Genomic DNA, 21,281 nt, shown 5'->3' on the forward strand with positions numbered 1-21,281 from the left:
CAAGGATGGAAGTGAGTGCTACCCATGGAAATTAGTGGAGAACACCAACATCTTAGTAGTGGCTGGGCAGCAGCATGCCTACTGCTGTGCAAAAGTATCAGCAAAGATAGGATTTACTACTCTATTGTCATATTCCATGAGAAAAAACATTTTGAAATAATCCTGCCAATGAAATGCCAGGGTAAATATAATACATTATTCCCATATTGCTGTTTTGGAGGTTGGGAGAGAGCAAGAGAGAGTTTCACAACAGCCATGCAATGGAGCCAGTATCAATACTGCAGGTTACAGGTCAAATGCTTGTGAAGTTTGTCCTTGCATAATAGGTTTTAGGAAAAAATAACAGAAGCTTTTTTAAAAAAACAAACCAATGTGTATTAAGTTAAGCATGTAAAATACACTCCTGTTTTGATGAGGTGTTGAAATACCCTTGTGTCTGCCCAAAGGAAACAGAGTAACTGCACTCATCTTTAAAGAGGTTTGTTTTTCCCCCTAGTCTGATGCTGAACATCCATAGCAACTCATGGGATTTTAACTTTTGTGGAGTTTTGTGGAATGGTTGCTCATTCATGCTAGATTTGTTGCTAGCCCAGCCAGTAGGGACTGCAGCTAGAAAAGCGGGGATATTGCTTAAGAGGTTGCAAGGCTCCAGAAACCTGTAGATGGAAGGAATCAAGGACACCAGTCAAAATGCCTGAGGCTGCCTTTCATGGGAGAATACGGTAACTGGAGGAGAGTGACAGGCCTAACACACACACACACACACACACACACACACACACACACACACACCATTTGTTGCAGTGCTTCCCAGGTTGAACAGATTGGCAGGAAAAGTAGTACAGTTTGCTCTTGAAATAAGCTGGCTGGGGCAGGATGAATTTTACAGCCTGAGGACTACATATCAGAGGCGGGTAGGGCCTGAAGCAAAAGTGGATGGAGCAATTAAAGTACAGTTTACCTACACACAGTAAAATAGCTTCTGTACATTCTCCTGCACCCTCTCTATAAGTGGAAAAGAGGACCCACATGTACCTGGAAGGGATGAACTTGTTGGTATATGCGGGCAATAATTAATAAGTTGCAGGGGTGAGGGGTTGACAGTTTCTTCACTGCCTTTTCTGTAAGTGCCTCTCTCCTCTCTTTGTGTCCCACAGGCCATACCGTAAAACATTAACTGGCAGCCCAGGCAGTCCAGGAGATGGGAAACTGCAGGCCTCAGCTCTGCCTCCTGAACTTGCAGAAGGAGCACAGACGATTGGGCAGGCTGTTGAGGAGGATGAAGAACTCTTAAGCCACATATGCTGGATCCACCCTTAAGGTGGGGTGTGCTAGCCCTGCTGGACAGAGTGGGGCAGCAAAGGGAGGGGATTGCGTGGGCAGGTGGAGTCCCCCCAGCCCCAGGCGACTCCTGAGTGGAATAACGACTCAAGACAACGTGCTATGGGATTAAAATTGGCCACAGCTTTATTAAAGTTTCAGATGGAGGGAGACCTTGGCTTAGGCACTGGGTGTTTATCCCTCCCAGTCCCTGGCTGGGGATCTGGGGAACATGAGGGTTATCCAGAATGTGTGGGGATTGGGCTAGCTCTAGAGAACATATGTTCAAGCAGAGAGCCCGCCCCCCCCCCCGTTTCGCCGCCATTGCAGGGAAGAGCAATGACATCCAATTGGTGTACAGCCAATCCCTCCCCTCAAAACAACCCCTTTAACAGGGAACCCTGGGATCGCCGCTGCAGGGGGAGCATGGGTCACTGCTTCACCCCCCCCCATTAAGGGAAGATAGACTAAAGGATTCCGCCCAATGCCTGAAACCGCCAAAGTTGTGACGTCTTGCTATGGGGAAGGCAAAACCTGCCAATGCAGGAAAATTTCTTTCCGGCCCTTCAACAGACACCATGATGTAGCAGCGCCCGCGTACCTGTGGAAAAGAGATTAACCTGCAAAGGAAGGCTTAACTGAGGGAGGGCAGGGTGGGAGAAGCTCTGGAGCCAACTGATGATTCCCAGGTAAGATCCACCCTCTATTGTGTGAGTATGGAGGTCCCTCCCCCTACCTGGCCCGGTCCCCTGGCAACGCCTCCCCAGGTGGGATTGGGTAACTGTTTGAGGTAGATGGAGACCTCCAGATATCCAGCCTGGGAAGGGCGAAGCCAGGCTATATGGCTGGGAGCCGCATAGGATCCGGGGGGCTGCACGCAACCACGCAAAAGGTGCCCCCCATTTGATGTGGGGAGCGGTCATTCCTGTCTTAGAATCTGTGGGGCTGGTAATGATGCTTGGAGAGCGCTGCAGGGTCGGGCATTTGGCAATGTGCGTTTGGCAATGTGCCACAATTGTTAATTAGAATTGACATTTTTTAAAAGGTTGCAGTCGTGTCCACAAGCTGCTTAACACCAACCAATTTAAACGAGTGTTAGTTAGGCAGCCCAAATGTTTGCTTAATGGTACCCATGTTCTGCAACACTGAATCGATTTCAGTAGCTTACTCTGAGGCTATGGGAAGAACTGGGGCAAAAGCTGCTATGAAACCCCAGGCAGCGTAATAATTCTTCTGAACAAGTAAGAATGCCTGTGCAAAGGCTTGCACAAATATCTTGCATGACCTGGGAGATGTCAGGTGGTCACGACCTCATCAAACACAGGTTTATGATATACCGCACATTTGTAGGTAGAGATTTCTCACGCAATGCTTGCATCACTGTTAATTGCACTCCTCTTGTATGTAGACAGGATTATGTTGTTGTGGCACAAAGGGGAGCCTGAAAAATGTAACCTTTAGTGTGAGTTTTGTTACCTCGCTCACATCATCAACTGCCATTTATCACCAATATTTTAAAATGATACTAGTTTGCCCCTTACAAAGCTACAGTTCCAGCACCTTTGATGAACTACAGTTCCCAATATTCTTTTTTTTTTTTTAGTATGTGTTTTAAATGTGCTGCTTTTTGCACAGATACATCCTCCTAAAAGCTGAAGAATTATGTTTTTGGCATTTATGGAAACATACATACATTGTGATGTCAGAAATTTGTTGACATTTATTGCTCTTTTTTAATATTTCAAAAATCCCAAAGTGAAATGTTCGGAAACTCTTATATTTGTTGGCAAGTCTGCTGTAGTAGGGAATGATCTGCTGATCTCAAACACTCTCCCAGCTAAACTAACCAGGGTAACACCCAGCACCACAACATTGTATTTTACCAATGTTCGACTTTGTCTATTCACCCACATCTAGCCCATTAGTATCCCTCCCCAAGCAAAGATCCACAGTGGAGAAAATGACTCCAGGTCGACTGAAAATGACAAATAGACCTTCAGCCTTCAGATGATCTCATCCAGCCCCTTCTTACAATGTTAAATGGGACCATTTACCCGTCCTGGAGAAGTACTTCATAGTGGCTGGCCTTTGCCTTTGTTTACTTCTTATAGGGAAAGCACAAGACTTGTTCAAGGGAAACACTTCAATGGAGTATAGGTAAGAACAGTTCTTAAGTTCTTGTGTGTCCTGGAGCTACTTTGGGCTTCAGGTGTGCTGTTTCAGCACATTCAGCCACCCCAACAGCAATAAGGAATGGCCAGGTAGACCTTAAGTGGGTCCTACATGAATTCTGGAATGTAGTTCAGTAAACATTTAGGATGATGACACAACATAATCAATGGAGTAGTCTTGCCAGAAACCTCTTCTCTTGTAATACCAGCCAAATATATTAACAGAGATAACCATCAGCTGTGGCTTAACTCCACTGCTTTGGTACCACACCCCTTCATCCAGTCGTTGGCTCTGAAACAGGAGTAACCAACACCCTCCAGATGTTATTGGACTACAATAATCAATGCCTTATATTTGCTGTTAGCCGCCCTGAGCCACCCTGAGCCCAGTTTTTAATCTGGGAAGGGCGGGGTATAAATAAAGTACTATTACTATTATTACTATTATTATTATTATTATTATTATTATTATTCCACATCAGCTGTGGGAAAGGGCAGTAGATCAATGGCAGAAGGTCTCAGTTTAATCAGCAGCAACTGAAGGCAGGGCTGGGAATGCCACTTTCTGAAATCCCAGAAAGCTGCTGCCAGTCAGTGTCAGCTCAGTATAATGTCACTTCCTATGTTGCTCTGCAGCACTACACTGGCTACCCCTGCCCTAAAACTTTAGATTCTAAACTAGCCTTCCTTAACCTGGTGCCCTTTTAGATGTTTCACATTACAGTTCTCATCGATGCCAGCCAGAATGGCCAATGAGTGATATTTGTCATTCACTAAAATACCTGGAGGGCACCAAGTTGGAGAATGAAGGATGAATGGAGATGGAGAGAAGCCCCAGAGACATAGTGTGAAAAGGGATATGCAATTCTGCACCCCCACCCCAAAAGAGAGTCAAAGTGAAAGACCAGGCCTACATACATCAAATGTAATCGCTGTCTTGGGCCAATGGTTTTGTGAAACAATCATTGTATTCTGGGTGTAACATTTTGTATGGCACTCAAAATCTGTCTTTGTGCTTTTGAGGAATCTTATCTGGAAATGACCCAGTGATTAATTCAAAAATACACCCACACCATTTCAAGATATGGTGTCCTAGCATATGTTTGTTCTAGCTTTGCTTGAAAAATGTATGAGGCTTTCTGTTGCTCAAATTATAATAAAATGTTGTGGTTGCACAGTGCTGGTAGATTACATTTCATTGCCGTCTTTAACCTCTCTCTTTCTCTATGCTCTAGATGAATCACGTTAAGCAGAAGTGGAACAAAAATAAATATTATTCACACAACACATGCTGAAGAAAAAATATCTAGAATTTATCTGGCTTAGCCTTCAGTATAAACATACTAACTAGGGAGAAAGCCCTTTTCAACAAAATGAGACTTGCTGCCGTGTGAACATTGCATCGGATTGCAAAGTTAATATGGTATATCTTTTGACTTTGATTTTGCATCAGTGTTAATGTTTCCCCCTAGTTAACGAAGCTCAGAAAACAGCAAGCTTTCACCCAGCTAAGATGTTTGGCAAGAAGTTCTCTGAATAGAGAGGGGCGGAGAAGCAGTACAAAAGTTCTATGAATGTGTGTCTGTTATGCAACAAGCCCTGTGCAATTCCTCTTTTGGATCGTGGCTGTTATTTTGACTCTGCTAATCTTGGCAAGTATTGGGTGTGTTCATAAAGTATGTTTGAGATCTTCCGGGGGGGGGGGGGAATCTTCACCTAGAAGCACTCAAAACCAGCAAGGTAATTTGCAGGGATTCAGTTAAACAGAACAGAGGGAGCTCAGTTTCAGATAATTCCCATTATCCCCTTTTCGTAGTTGCCCTTAAGCTAGTTATCTAACATCACACAAAGTTCACAGCCTGATCAAGGTACATTTTCTGCAGGTAGTTATTTGCTCACAGTTTTGTTTTTTTGTCAGGACTCTGAACAGAGTTGTGTAAATGGCTGATTCAGCTATTTGCCACTCACATCTAAACTCAGGCTATGTACACACCAGCAGCTCAAACAGCAGTGAGGTCATTCCTGCCACTATCCCCCACCCCCCGCCACCCCAGCGTTTCAAGTCACTTTTTATGTTGCTCTTCAGACTAGAGAGGGAGGCATGGATGTCTTCACCTGGTGCCCATTACCTGATTCATTCCCCAGTGCCAAATTCCAATTCATCGAAGCTGTCATCTGCATGCGCTGTCACCTGTTGCATGTGCAACAGCTTCCTGAAATGTACACACCACTTCATTCTAACCATGGCTTCTGTTTGCTAATTGGATGGAAGATGGTAAGAGCGAAAGAGCAACAGATGGGGCCATTTCTCAAGAAATTACACAACACCTATGCTGAAATATACTCAGAGTCGCAAAGTGATTTCATGCTCTTTATTCAGCTCATAGTGGTGAGGAGGAATGAATGAAAGTCCCCTCACAGTATCTGCTTTATATACATTATTTACACAATGGGCTGCACATGATTGGCTAATTCCGGAATTCTACTGTAAGCCAATCAGGTTGTGGATTCACTTCTATCCTGCCAACCAATCATGCTGCTGCATTGTTCTAGGACCAATCAGACTGCTGCATTCTGAATCCTATTGTTCTAGGACCAATCAGACTGCTGCAGTTTGGATCCTATTCAACTCAGTACATAACATATGCATTGCAGCTAATGTCTTCTTCAAAACAGCAGAGGTGGGAGCGCTCTGGAGCCAGAGTAAGCGGTAACATATACACAGCCTCAGAATAAATCCTTTTGCCAAAGGATTAAAAAGGCAGGGGCATTACTGTGTAGAGGTCTCAAGCAGTTGAAAAACGATCTAGTTGAGAACATTTTGCTTCCTTCTTGCCTCCACATTGACCTCAAGCAACAAAGAGGAATGCATTTGAAGCTATTGCTAACACAAAGATGTGTTGGATTTCAAACAAATGCGAGACTAATCTTGCCTCTGGCAAGTGTTCAGAAATGGGAATTACTAGTTTCCCAACAGCTGTGTTAGTCTTCAAATTAATTATTACTAAGCAGACCGATCCTGTGCACATTTACTCAGAAGTAGACCCTGAGGTGTTCCTCTTCCTCCCACATAAAAGTACGCACAATTAATTAAGGAGTATCCCACCTCATGCAGTTTTATTGCTTGCAGGTTGATCACACAACACCAGTAACAAACAAACAAGGACCCCCCCCCCAAAAAAACCTAAAATGCAACAGCAACGTTAATTTTATGCACTGATGAGTTGAAGTAATGTGTCTTGCTACTGTAATGTGAGCGTTTTCTTTATAGGCTTCCTGGAAAAGGTGTGTTTTCATGAGGAATCTAAAAGAAAAGGGGGGGGGGAGAGGTAACTTCAATGTGTGGGGTATTCCTGGAGACAGGGCAATGCAAAACTGGCTGAAAGGGAGAATGAACCAAATAACATAAGGGAGTCCAAGAGACAAAGTGAAGGCCATGGGCAGTTTATCACAGAAAATGATGACACAGTGCTTTTTTTTGGGGGGGGGGGTACTCAAGGGTACGCAGTGCCACCACCTTTAAAAATAAAAAAAATCATCGGATGACAGTAAGACTGGAGGAGGAGACTGTAATGCAAGAAGGAACTGATTTAGAAATGGTTTTTGTGTGGAACAAGTTCTGGGTGACACCATCAGGGAAAGGAAGCTAAGAAGACCTGAATCATTTCAGTTTTGCATATAGTTTGGTAAAAGGTAAAGGTAAAGGGACCCCTGACCATTAGGTCCAGTCGTGACAGACTCTGGGGTTGCGGTGTTCATCTTGCTTTATTGGCCGAGGGAGCTGGCGTACAGCTTCCAGGTCATGTGGCCAGCATGCCTAAGCTGCTTCTGGCAAACCAGAGCAGCGTACGGAAACGCTGTTTACCTTCCCGCCAAAGTGGTACCTATTTATCTACTTGCACTTTGATGTGCTTTCAAACTGCTAGATGGGCAGGAGCTGGGACCGAACAAAGGGAGCTCACCCCGTCACGGGGATTCGAACTGCCAACCTTCTGACCAGCAAAGTCCTAGGCTCTGTGGTTTAACCCACAGCGCCACCCGTGTAGGAGCGCACTAATAAAGCACCCCCCTTCTAATCCAGTATCTGAGGCTCAGCTAAGATGAAATTGTTTTTAGAACATAGACCCAAAATGCTTTGTGAAGGGACATTTTTAAACGGGAGCCTCCTGAACTCATTATTAGTAGATGCATGAGGATAAGCGGAACGTAGAGCTCTACAGTGCCATAGTGGTACAAGCTGTGGAGTGGAGCCACTCCCTTGACACCAGAGACACCTCTGCTACTTTCTTGCATGGGAGTAGAACTGGGCTATGTGAATACTGGATTGGCTCCACTGGGCATTCACATAGCCCTTCTCCGACCCATCTCTATCCTGGTCAGGTCAGCCACAACAATGCCAGCGTTGGGAGGCTGGTTCTTCCACGCTATATTACCTGGGAAACTACAGCTAAGTTTGTACACACTTGATTCCAGTGGGGCTGTTCAGAACAAACAGCCTTTGCAGAGCGTTAGATTTTTGCATGTGTGTGTGAGAGAGTAAACAGGCCAAAAGTTGACAAAGGGAGTTTTCAGTGCGGCAGGGGATCACTGCCTTAAAGGAACAAGCTGGAGGTGTAAACCTTTGCCCCACTACAAGCCAGAAACTCACATAGGGAACATTATCATTCGAAAATATGCCTTTTATGCATTAGTCTAAAGTGAACAGTTAAGAATGGCAAATCTTCCATTCATGTACAAGTCACTCTAATTATGCAATTATACACTGCATACGCAACATACGTCGCACTAGTAACTGGTAGACGTGCTGGATCAGGCACAATGCCTGTCACACTGGAACAACACCATGGTAACAGATATCATTGGTAGATGAGAATGCCTTTAAAAAAAAACTTGTCTGCATGCACCCATGTCCTACAACCTTGGGTCCCCAGATGTTGTTGAAGTATGACCACCCTCAGCCACCATGACCAATGGTCTGAGATGACAGGAGTCCAAAAGCACCCTAAGGTTGGGGGAAGGCTGCCCAAGAACTTATTAGGTTTCAACCCTTTCCACTGGATTTTCTCTCAGGCTTGGAGAACCTCAGGCACAAGAGCTGAAAGGTCCTTCAGGTCCTTCTACCTAGCCCTCAGAACTGTCTCCTGAATGCAACCATCAGTGCTTTCGTCTGATTAAAATGTGCCTTTGAGCTCTAATAATGCCTCTGAGGGAAGTGTGAGTTTGTGTAGCAATTAGGCCACTGCAGGGAGGTATGATTAGCATATCTTGCTCCACCTACTTTTCCTCCTGGCCCTGCTCAACACTGACCTGCGACCTTCAGAAGGTTTTATAGATTTGTAGAGTTGGAAGGGTCATCAAGCTCAACCCCCTACAATTTAGGAATCTTTGGCCCAACATGGGGCTTGAACCCTTGACCTTGACTCTCATGCTCTACCAGCTGAGAATGCAGCCCTTGGGCTGAAAATGCCCCTCAGCTCTGCTCTAGAAGTTACAGTTTGGAGGGTGTGTGTGTTGCAATCTGACTTCAGTGTGCATGCAAATAAATGCATACGTGAGTGTCATGTCCTTCTACCTCATCCCCTCAATAAATGTCTGTATACACAGAATAAATGTTTATGGGGGGGTGTGACCCGCATCTGTTATATAGGAAGAACAGCTGAAACAATTGTGATATTGTGCTTTCCTTTTTTTTATAAAGCAAACAGCTATAGTCAGATTACTGTCAAGGAGGTGAAAGAGAATCTCCAACTATATAGAAGGGAATGGTCTAGCATTGGAGTGGTGAGAAGAGAAGCAACATGCAACACACACACACACACACACACACACACAAAATGTATGTGCTTCTATTCTCATCTGTGACATATAACAAGGATAAGAAGCTGCCCGCTGCAAGCTATACTTCCTGTGATGCATTTTGAGTGATTTTAGCATCATTCAGCTGCTAAAAAAAGAGTCCGGTATTGGAGAGAAAGGTTGCTGAAAGCATTACTCAATATTTACAGGGAAACATAAGTTGCCAAGTCATCATGAGTTACTGGCACGCACATTTGAGCCCAATCATTAGGAAAGCTATGTCCTTACGTGACTACAAAAAATGACATCATCATACTATTAGTTCTGCATGAACTACTTTCCAAGCACCTGTGATGTTGAAATTCACAGCCAGTTGTTCAGATGATGGGGTGCATGGGGGTCTAGGAGTGGAGTAGTACTTCTGGTAGAGGACATGATGTGCTCTTTCTGGGGTAGTTTGTCCCCCCTTGGTCCCGACTCTGCACTCAGCTCTCACCTGTGGCTCCTAGAAGCTGTTAGCATGGGAGAGTAGCCACACCCTGGAAAGAGCTTCACCTGGCCGGCTAAACCAGGTGAGGATAGCAGGGGATCTCAAACCCTCAGTGAGTCTGGGACTTCCCCTGCATGTGAAGACAGTCTCCAACAGCTTGAGCAGACAAAACCAATAGTGGGTCCACTGGTCAGGAAGATGATTGCTGTATTGTAGAGGGGAGTTAGTGGCAGATGGGGTTCAACCACCTCTGAAGGTAGCTAGGAGGAGAAGGAAAACTCTGATCCTAAACCTCCGCTACCTAGTGGGATATCTGTGGGAGAAGAAATGACTAAGGAGTAAGCCCTACACAAATCCAGAGTCCCTAAGATGGTTGGATGGCGCCTTGAACGCTTCCTTCCAGCAACTCCTGTAGCCAAGCTGGTTCCCAACACATTGCTCTGCTTTCCTTTGGGCCACATCAGTGAGGCCAAGAGGTGGGGTCTTGTCATCTGGACAGCCCAGGACCTCCATACACAATGCCCAGGCTTGCGCCCTGGAGAGATCACTTCAGAGCTGCTAACGCACCAGTTTGACTTCACCCCTGGAGGCACACTCCATTGTCTATTGAGACAGATAGAAACCAATCCGAAATGCTCAGATGATGATAAAAAACGTGACTTCCCACAATAATTTATATGCATAAGCATACTATACCATTCACAGAAGACTGTCATATGGAAGAGATACTATCGCCCTGTTCTCTCTTTTGTTGTTATTGCTGGTAAAAACATTGTGTATATAGGTATTAGGGGAACTCTACAAGAAGATGGGAGTAAGATCAATTCAAAGCTTTTAATTCAGCTATAGGTAAAGGGACCCCTGACCATTAGGTCCAGTCGTGACCGACTCTGGGGTTGCGGCGCTCATCTTGCTTTATCGGCCGTGGTAGCCGGCGTACAGCTTCTGGGTCATGTGGCCAGCATGACTAAGCCGCTTCTGGCAAACCAGAGCAGAGCACGGAAACACCATTTACCTTCCCGCTGGAGCGGTAGCTATTTATCTACTTGCACTTTGACATGCTTTCGAACTGCTAGGTTGGTAGGAGCAGGGACCGAGCAACGGGAGCTCACCCCGTCACGGGGATTCGAACTGCTGACCTTCTGATCGGCAAGTCCTAGGCTCTGTGGTTTAACCCACAGCACCACCTGTGTCCCTAAATTCAGCTATATCTAGTATCTATTCTGGGAAATTGTCCATTGGTCCACTGTGCACTTGGACACCTCTTAAGATATCATAATCATTTTTGCTAGTAATTAATGTTTTAGGAAGGTCCTAAAATCTATAACGCTGTGTGCGCAAAAGCCTCTGTTCACGTGATGTATTAACACGTATGCAACTTGCTTTTATGTGTGTGCATTATTCCACCTTCACATGGGACTTCTTCATCAATGTGAGGGAGGGTGTGGTGAAGAGAGGCTGAAAAAGGAGTCATAAAGCTTTCCATGGAGAAGCTGTGGCTTTTCACTACAGAAACAAACCCACACCTCTTCCCTCCTAAGAGCTGCAAAGAACAAACAAGCAAAAAACCCAACTGACTGCAAAGCTGGTTATACAGGCTTAAATACCTTTGTTGCTGCTGCAGCTAGACAGCCTTCTACTTCCCTTTCCCTCCATTTGCCTGATTAGAAATATCTTTGCCACAACATGCAAATAATCAGTATTGCCTGTTTCAAAAGGTTACGTGTCACTCAGGTCCTCTAAGTCTAAGCATGCATGCAAGGCCTATGGAGATGAAGAGGACTGGCTTTGCATCAACATGTTTACTCTTGCATTTTTAAACATACAGATTGCTGCTGCAGTCTAAGGCCAGTCTTCAAGAAGTCAGGCAACTGTTTGCCTTGCTTTTAGTCAAAGATTGGGAAGTACACCCAAAGATCTTACAGATCTTCTATTAGGCAAATCTTATTCCAAGTACCGGCACTAGCTACCCCAAATGAGATTCATTTACAGATGCTGCAATATGCGAACAGCAAATGAAAGTGAGCAGCCGAGAATGTTTATGTGAGCAAGCATTGCATTGTCTCCTCATGACAAGGTAGTATAAGTGCAATTAGATTTCTTTATAAAATTTGTAATAAATTTACCCACGTTATGACTCACCAAAATATTTGCATGATGCCAGAATTCATCCTATGGTTGAAAACGCAGGAAATTTTTCTAGAGCAGGGATGGAGCCACAATTAGGGAGCCACTATAAAAGTCCATTTTGTTATTTTGTTTCTTAAGAAGGGTGTTTGTGAAGGGCTATGGATTGCTAAGATATTTTTGCATGTGTGTACAAACTGACTGCCTTGTGAGAAAGAAATTTCTCTCCAGTGAGCCATCAATGTGACTCTTAGCACCTCCATCTGTCTGCTTAATTTCTCTATGCTCTTATTTCTCTGTATCCCAAACTGTGCATTGCAGTGTATTACCATTATTGGGTTTGGACTGTACACAGAACAATTTAAGTCTGAACCTTTTTCTGTCTCTCTCTCTCCCTCCTCCATCCCTGCTCTAACAAATGATCCGTGTTGTCAATTCTGCTGTGTCAGCTTCCTGATCAGCAGGAAGATAGAAAACTCATATGGGTAAATTGTGTAACCATTCAAGAAGATAGTTTTACCTTAAAAAAAAAAAAAAAGCTTAGTTGCAGGGAGTTTTAATTTCTTTGAAGCAATGTAAACACTACTTTTTAATCCGCTTGTCATCACTTCATTGAAAGTTGTTGAGGACTAATGGCTTGCTGCCAAGAAGAAAAAGAAAAAGCTTACATAAGGCAAATACAATGCAATTGTTACTTTGTAGGTAGTAACTATTTTGGGGCACCATTGCAAAGCTGCTCTGTAAACATGAAACTGCATTTTCCTGGACATTTGACTACATTTAACATTATACAGTCGTACCTTGGTTGATGAACGCCTTGCGACTTGAACGTTTTGGCTCCCAAGCACCGCAAACCTGGAAGTGAGTGATCCAATTCACAAACGTTCTTTGGAACCCAAACATCCAATGCAGCTTCCTGCAGCCAATAGGAAGCCATGCCTTGGTTTCCAAACATTTTGGAAGTCGAACGGATTCCGTTCCAACTTCCGAGGTAGTCTTAAAATATGGAGATATCTTAAGTGTTATGACCCATCCTAGGACTACCAATGAACAGCTGAATGAAAGACCCAAGGGCTGCCAGCTTAAAGCTCAAGGACAGAAGCATTTGACCCACTTTGTAAATTACAGAAGCCAAAGCCTGTTCCTGCACTAAAACACATTTCCCCACCTTCTGCAAACATTTTTAATTGATTGCAAATAATGTCCCCCTGTTTATCTTCAATGTTTTAAACGTAGCCGCTCAACTCACTATTTTAACAAGCGCTTAGGAGTGGCAATTTAGAAAGCAGGTGCGCTACCATAACCTCATACCACATTTAAGTAGGGCATCAGGTACGAGTCATCATTATTTCTTCAAATAGCAAACTTGCTGGCCGCACTGCAGTGAATGGAGATACCTTAGTATTATTGTTTATATACTCCAGCTTTATTCTCCAAGGAGCGTAAAGTAGCATAAATAGTCCCCCCCTCCTCATATAATCCCCACAAAACGACCCTGTGAGGTAGGTCAGGCTGACTGCCAACCTGAAAGTACAGAACAATAATTAAATTGTTTTATTTAACGTACAGAAAGGGGCGCCATTCTTTCACCCTAGTTTTCAAGTAATGAAAGACTATATTTTTTGCTCTATAAGACTCACTTTTTCCCTCCTAAAAAGTAAGGGGAAATGTGTGTGCGTCTTATGGAGTGAATGCAGGCTTCGCAGCTATCCCAGAAGCCAGAACAGCAAGAGGGATTGCTGCTTTCACTGCGCAGCGATCCCTCTTGCTGTTCTGGCTTCTGAGATTCAGAATATTTTTTTTCTTGTTTTCCTCCTCCAAAAACTAGGTGCGTCTTGTGGTCTGGTGCGGCTTATAGAGCGAAAAATACGGTATATAGTTCTTCCATCTCCCTGCCCTGCCACAAGTAGAAAGGAAAGCTGCATGATGCCTCTAGTTGGTAGAGTTATTCATTGGGAATTGCATGCATTTTTTGCATCTCTTCATTATTCCACCTTTTATCTACATAGCCCTGTTCTATGACTCATCACTTCCTTTTGATGACTCATCACTTTCTGTTGATTCTTATCTTAGGACATGGGTTGCTGAACAGGTATAAAATTGTGTGTGTATATGTGTGTGCACATACGTATAGAATACAACTTCAAGCAGAGAGGCAGATGCTGCAATGGGAGGTGCTAAACCCTTTCCTAGCCCTGTCACCACAACACCTTCCCGAATCTGAGCTCATTTCCAGTCTCCAAGCCCAGCCGGGGGGGGGGGGGAGCAGCTGGCTGAGAAAAGTTCCACTAGCCCCTCTAGTTTGCTCTTCTTCCACTTGAAATGACTACTCCCCACATTTTAGGTCTGTATGGTGCATTTTGTGCCTTAAGCCTAAACATCTATCCTGCATTTAACAAATGAGACAAATCAGTCCAATAGTTACTTTTTTTCTTTAAATTTTTTTTTTTGGAATGGTGTGATAGCTATCTGACAACATTTGAGGTGTTTAAACAGCTTGTGCTATCGTGAAGTTTCCCCTCTTTTGTTATACAGCAACCAAACCATTATATGATATGCAGGAGAAGTTTGAAACCATAAACTGAATTATAGGTACACAAAAGGCTCCACTGTAAGCACACACCTTAGCAACCACACTGCTCACAAATACTTATATTCATCCAGTATGAAAGCAGCTTTATCATGCGATATGCTACATTTCGTTTATCCTGTGGAATTAGATAGACGGGACTACAGTGTCAACAGACCTATCCTTACAGGTTTGTTCACCTGACACTCCCAATTAAGAACCTCCCCTCCCTACCCCACCCCCCAAAATTGTCAGTATAACCTTCTCTTTAGAAAGAGCTCCCTTCAAAATGGTGGTGTATGGCATCTCACGTTATAGACCAGCAATTTAACACAGAGATACGCTGCACACTGTATGACCATGATGCAGTCCCTTTTATGGATATTTGTTCTTTATTAGTTTTCTTAAAAGCATGGGTTTTTTAGCAGCAACTCTTGGTAAAAACCAAAAATCTTCAAAGTGTTTAGCAATACTGTATCCAAGATAGTGTCCCACTAAAAAAACAACACTCCGGTTTCAAGGAATGGTTCATAGGAATGAAAAAAAGCTATAGAGAAACAGACCAAAAAAAAGCCAAGACTGAGGTGATAATACTATTTTCAATTCTGAAAAACCTAATTCCTGCTTCAATGCATGATTGAATATATTTAGGTGGGAAAAGCAGTCTCTTTACAGTTTACATATGGAAACCACACCCAAGAATGGATTTAAAGGGGGAAACCATATTAAAGCATCATGGATTTCCTCTTTAAAATGTGCACTATGAACTACAGTCGTACCTTGGTTTCTGAACAGCTAAGTTCTTGAATGTTTTGGCTCCCGAACGCCGCAAACCCAGACGTGACTATTCCGGTTTGCAAACTATTTTTGGAAGCCGAACGTCAGACGGGGCTTCTGATTGGCTGCAGGAGCTTCCTGTAGCTAATCAGAAGCCATGCTTTGGCTTCCAAATATTTTGGAAGTCGAACAGATTCCCAGAATGGATTCCATTCGACTTCCAAGGTACGAATGTGCTCTCTCTGGCTGAGTAATTTTGTTCTTTTTGAAACTGAACTCAAAGCAGTGACCCCCTTCTCTTCAATGTTATTATTATAGAATACCTGAATGCCCATCACAGATTGGCATCTGCCCAATTGGCAAACGTACCACCCCTCTTTTTGCAGCCACAGAACCACATTATTGCTGGGCAAAAGCTACCAAAACAAAACACAAAAAAGACTGAATTATGAAAATAGATTAAGCAGCACTGGTATTCTCCTATTGATTTACAATTTGGGGGTTGTGCGCAATTAGGTCATACCCATTAAAATCAGTAATTAGTAAAGTCCATTATTTCAGTGGACTATTTTGAGTATAACTTAACTAGATGCAACCTTTTATGCAAGGTCTCCAAAATACTTGGCAAAAACCAATTATTTTTGTAAAACATAACCATGAAAACCACCTGGAATCTTATATAAGAGATGTTTGTACTTAGGAGATGTTTGTACATAAGAGACTGTATTCACAAGTGAATATTCCAGTGAAGCAGCAATTGAGATCCACGATAACTTCCAAACTATTAACATTAAATAACTGGCATAGCTATGAAGTAAACTGTATGCCAAATACCATGTGGTTACACCTAGATCATTCTTGATCCTAAAAAAGGCAGCCTTTTCCCCAGAAACAGCTTCAGAGGTTTGTTTGAATGTTTTGAGATGTCCTGTATCTTTGTTTTTGTAATTTTGTTTTTGAATTTGAGAAACCAGTTTATGAAGTTCTTTTTTTAAAGTGTGATGGTACATCTTCCTAAAAAGTAGCATAAGCAAAAGAGCTACATTTTATCAAACACTTCCACACACAAAAAACGCTTCCTCTACTTTGTCCCCTTTATATACAGATCACCTTCAGTAGTATTTTTTGGCATGTCGCATACTTCGGAAAAGTGACAATTTTGGAGGGCTTCATTATAGTGGTTTTTCAGGTCGGTGTACAAAGCAACGGTTTCTCCCGTGTGTGGAAATTCCAGCAGCTTCTCGTTGAGCAGTATCTGGATCTTGTACTCTTCCTTTGGAGTTGTGGCTTGATCACAGTGATAAAGCACAAACAACAGGTTTGCGGCATAAGGGACGATGCGGCCACTACGAAATTTTCGATGCATCTGCCTGTGGTAGTTGTTAGCTTTAAGAGGCTCTTCGTCTTTGAAGTAGCCCATGAGAGCAAGGAGAGGTTGAAGGGTTTCTGCATGTCCAAACTGGAGGATCACGGGAGAGGAAATAGGCTTCGAACTAGAAAGTGCAAAAGCAAAAGATGGTTAGTCAGATGAATCTAAGGGTGGATCTACACATTCGGGGAAAAGCACGCTATAAATAAGTCAGAAATCAAATCATCATAACCAAAGAAAAAGAAACGCTATGGAAAATCACATAATATTTTTTTTTACTCTCCAGCACCATCTGGTGTTGCATTTTTATAACGCATTCAAAACACTGTTTTTTGACTAATGTAGCTGAGTCCCAAGCAGTGTGGCACAACTACTGTATAGTTACAAGAATTAGCCAACTATGCTACTGTAAAAGAGTTGTTTTACTTTTGGTGGTCTGAACCGTAGTAATGGCATCTGACAGCTAAAAAACACTTGGTCAAGAAATCATTTTTTAAAAAAATATGTTATTCTTTTAAAAAGAACTAGAAGATTACAAAATTCAATCTCATTCCTGGTTAGAGATGGCCTGCAGTTACAGCTGAGATCATGTGGTTATTGGGGTGCAGTGGAAGAGAGCAATTCTCTAAAGAGAATGAATGGCAAAGCAGAGAATGTGCAACTCACAACTCATCTACGGATGATGCACAAGAAGCGCTCACTCTGTAGTGATTTTTTTTGCACACGAATGGTGACTACTTCATTCATCCTATCATCCAGGCACAGTGTCACAGTTTATCTTAGATTAGTTTCTCTCCACTGCTACCCACCTGTTTAGAACGGCCATGTTATGGACCTTTCTCCCTGTACAACATACTAAAAAGCCAACTGTTCCTCTCTGTCCTTGTGGCTACAACTCTGGTTCATGTAAGCCCTCTGGCTTCTTCCTCTTTCACATCTTAGTCCTCTCTCGTCTATCGAGAAACCAAAACCAAAATTATTCTCATTTCTCACTGATCTGACCACATCATTTGTTTCCTTCCCTGACTTCCCATGATCTTTCAATAGAAAGCCTGGCCTTCAAGACCTCTCTCTGCCCCTGCTCAACCTATATTTTGACTCCTATTTCTCATTTTATCTCTGCCCATGATCTCCACTCCTCCACCTTGACAGTCAACTGACCAAATGCCTGTTTCATTTCAGATTGTAAGTTCCTACAGCGTCTATGTTGCTTATGTAACTCTAATATACCGCGGTGATGGTACAATATAAAAAAGTAATGCAAAAGCAGCTGTCTAGTTTCTTCTCCCCAAAACTATTATCAACACTACTATTTATAGTTAATATATTTTTTAGAAAATTTAAAGGTCCGAGATCCCATGTTACTCATAAATTGCTTTCTGTTTAGTAAACTATCACAGCAAACAGATCTTTGTTCTTTTTCTTTAGGCAAAAGGTGATGTTTGGCATTTTCATCTGTTGGCTGCCAGCTTAGAAGCCTCACCCACAAATGAAGGCAGTGTCTGACTGGTTTAGAAAGAAGGCGTTTCTCTCAAGCATGAACTCAGGAGTTTAATGCCTAATGAGATAGTCCACTGTATCCAAAATTCTCTTCTGACCAAACTGTGAGAGGCAGTGGAAGACAGGAGTGCCTGGCGTGCTCTGGTCCATGGGGTCACAAAGAGTCGGACACGACTAAACAACAACAACATCCAAAATTCTCTAGCTTGTGTAATAAGAGTTTGGGAGTAACGTACAAACCCATTCAGTAAAGAGATATCAGAAAACAATCAAATCTGAATTTACATGCTGGCATTTTAAAGTTTTATTTCTCTTTCAAAGAATCAGAAGTGGGTATCCCAAAGTCAATTCAGCACACAGAATACCTTGCCACCAAGCTGTCAAGATGTGTTCAGAAACCCTAAAACCTATCCCTCGCTGTTGGGTGAGCTGCTGCAAGTCACAATACATAACACAGGGCTGGATCGGCCTTGGTCAATCTGGCACTCTCCAGATCAGGCTTCCTCAAACTCAGCCCTCCAGATGATTTTGTTCTACAACTCCCATGATCCCTAGCTAGCAGGACCAGTGGTCAGGGATGATGGGAATTGTAGTCTCAAAACATCTGGAGGGCTGAGTTTGAGGAAGCCTGCTTCAGATGTTTTGGACTTCAAATACCACCAGTCCCAGTCTAGACTCTACAGCAGAGATGGGTAACCTCCGGTCTACAAGTCTAGTCAGGCCCAGCATGGGTTCCAGTTTAGTCTATGAGACCATTTTCCCCAAGCCACACCAACCTGCCCGACACCTGATATTATCTGCGATGTTAAGTGTGGAGCAAGTAGAGACGTGTTTGCCAACAATTAGGAGCCTTAGAGAGCACTCTCTATTGTTCCTTGACAAAGCAAGGCTTGCTGTCAGTGCAAATCAGCAAGTCTGCAGGCATCGGAGTTCCCATTGGACCCCATCTACCTGTCACAATGGCCCATGAGAGGAGGTGGGAGCTTTCAATATGGCCCCAGGAAAAGATTCCCCACCCTCTAGAGCAGTGTTCTTCAACCTTGGATCCATCCAGTTAGCCAGTGGTCAGGGATGTTGTCGTGGTCCAACGTTACCTGGGAACTGAAGGTTGAGGAACACTGTTCTCAAAGATGGACAGATGGTATGACTCAGAAGAAGGAAGGTGTATATACCCATAACCAGAGTACATAATCTCAACTTCAATCATTGTTAAAGGACTCCTGTTACTCCTTCTGTTGACTACCAAATGCCTTTTGAAATGATATAATAACTAGAAGCTACCCTCTCATTTCTAAGCTGCAATGAAGAAGAAAGCTCAGTGTAAAACTCAATTCCAGGCAGCATGTTGGGAGTTGTAGCCCTTGTAGCCCTAGAGCATTTGAAGGACACTGTATTGGCAAAGGCTGAATCTGATGAAATAACACTGGAGCCATCTGACTATAGTGGTAGTGTCTTCAGTTCTTGCTCTGCTTCTCCCTGCCCTTCTGAAAAGTATCTGGCAGTGTAAACCTGTGCATGTCTTACTCATGCACATGCCTTACTGCGTTCAGTTATGCTTGTAAAGCAGTACCACGCAGGAAGACAAAAAATAGGCAGAAATTGGCACCAAGCTTATAAGGCAACGGTGACAGAACTCGGCACTCACAGCTCAACACTGAATTCTCAAACCAACCCTAATGCTGCCCTACCTGCCCCCTGTTGGCCCGATGACAACCAAACAGCTCTGATCTGTGTACTGTTCTCTGTAAAGAAGAGAATGCAATGCATTATCTCTATTCGAACATCAGCTGCCAGCTGATAGCGTCACAAAGGTCACTGGGTTTGCAGGTATAGTTGGACTAGATGAACCCTGGGATCCCTTCCAACTCTGCAATTCCAAGATTCCAACTATGAGGACTATAGCACGCAAGAGGACTAAAAACATGGCCGTGCCTTTGTAAAAATAAACGGAATCCACAACAGAAACGCAACCATTCACTTCAAAGGGCTTTGAAATGTTCAGTGTGTGTTGTTCAGAAGCTGAGGCTGTGGCTACAGTCCACCAAGTGGAGTCTTAAGTTCCGACAGGAATCAAATGAGAGAAGTTGTTCCTCAACCTCAGGATGGAGTTTTAAAAGTCACTGCGGTTGGGACAAGTCAATTTCTCCCCTAAACTGTTTAGAGCTCTTAAAAATCTTTACAAGGTTATATAATTAAACATTCCATAAAGCCACTCCAAACAAAGCTAATCCCTAAACACACTAAGATTAATACACACAGAAGCATATCTCATATAGGGTCAATAATAAGGCTGTCTTCTGATGTCAAATAGTGATCCCTCCCAGTCACTGAAGAGAATCTTTCTCTCTCTCTTTCTTTCTTTTCTCTCTCTCTCTCTCTCTCTCTCTCTCTCTCTCTCTCTCTCTCTCTCACACACACACACACACACACACACACACACACACACACCTCCACTGATTCAGATAAACCCTTGGTCATAAGGTATTAAGGAATCACAATGCTGATTAACCCAATTGGACTTCTGAACATTTAAAAGTTGTGTAAAAGAAGATTTAAGCAGGTGAAGTGTCTCTTATCCATGCATAGGATAGGCTGCACCTGCTGAAATTCCTTCCTCAGTTAGAAAACACAGAGGCAGTGCTTTCCTTTGCATATGGTCACTCTATTAAGGCAGGTGTTAACCGTATAATAAACATAACATATACAAATTTAAATTCTAAGGGGGGGGGAACAATTTACGAAGTGAGGAGGAAGAAACTATGAAGCAACTATCCATCTGTCTTGGATGCTTTGCTTGAGATTCCTGCATTGCAGGGGGCTAGACTAGATGACCCTTGGGGTCCCTTCCAACTCTACAATTGTATGTTTCTATGTAGCTTAGTCCAGGCATAGGCAAACTCAGCCCTCCAGATGTTTTGGGACTACAACTCCCATCATCCCTGACCACTGGTCCTGTTAGATAAGGATGGTGGGAGTTTGCCTATGCCTGGCTTAGTCAAATGTCTGGTCATATATGTGTGTGTGTGTGTGTGTGTGTGAATGATACTGAAGGGAATTGTGGAATAGGACATATCTAGAGATGGGCACTTCTCAAAATGTTACCTTCACATGGAAGAAAATTAAGTTCAACCCCAAATTTATTATAAAGACTTCCAATGATTT

The 21,281-nt window shown here is 43.2% G+C and overlaps 1 protein-coding gene and 1 long non-coding RNA gene across 2 annotated transcripts in view; one reads left to right on the forward strand and one right to left on the reverse strand.

The window, feature by feature from the left end:
• Positions 1–20,011, forward strand: LOC308584810. Its single transcript, XR_014007026.1, has 3 exons — positions 1–11; positions 1,894–2,009; positions 18,048–20,011. It is a non-coding gene; the product is annotated as an uncharacterized lncRNA (long non-coding RNA).
• Positions 14,847–21,281, reverse strand: part of MINPP1 (multiple inositol-polyphosphate phosphatase 1) — an 18,418-nt gene continuing 11,983 nt past the window's right edge. The window contains exon 5 of the mRNA XM_081189699.1: positions 14,847–16,743. Within this exon, the coding sequence (XP_081045825.1) occupies positions 16,332–16,743 (412 nt within the window). The 3' untranslated portion in view covers positions 14,847–16,331. The remainder of the gene's footprint in view (positions 16,744–21,281) is intronic.

Source organism: Podarcis bocagei (assembly GCF_964188305.1).
Source record: "Podarcis bocagei genome assembly, chromosome: 4".
In the NCBI taxonomy this organism is placed as follows: domain Eukaryota; kingdom Metazoa; phylum Chordata; class Lepidosauria; order Squamata; family Lacertidae; genus Podarcis; species Podarcis bocagei.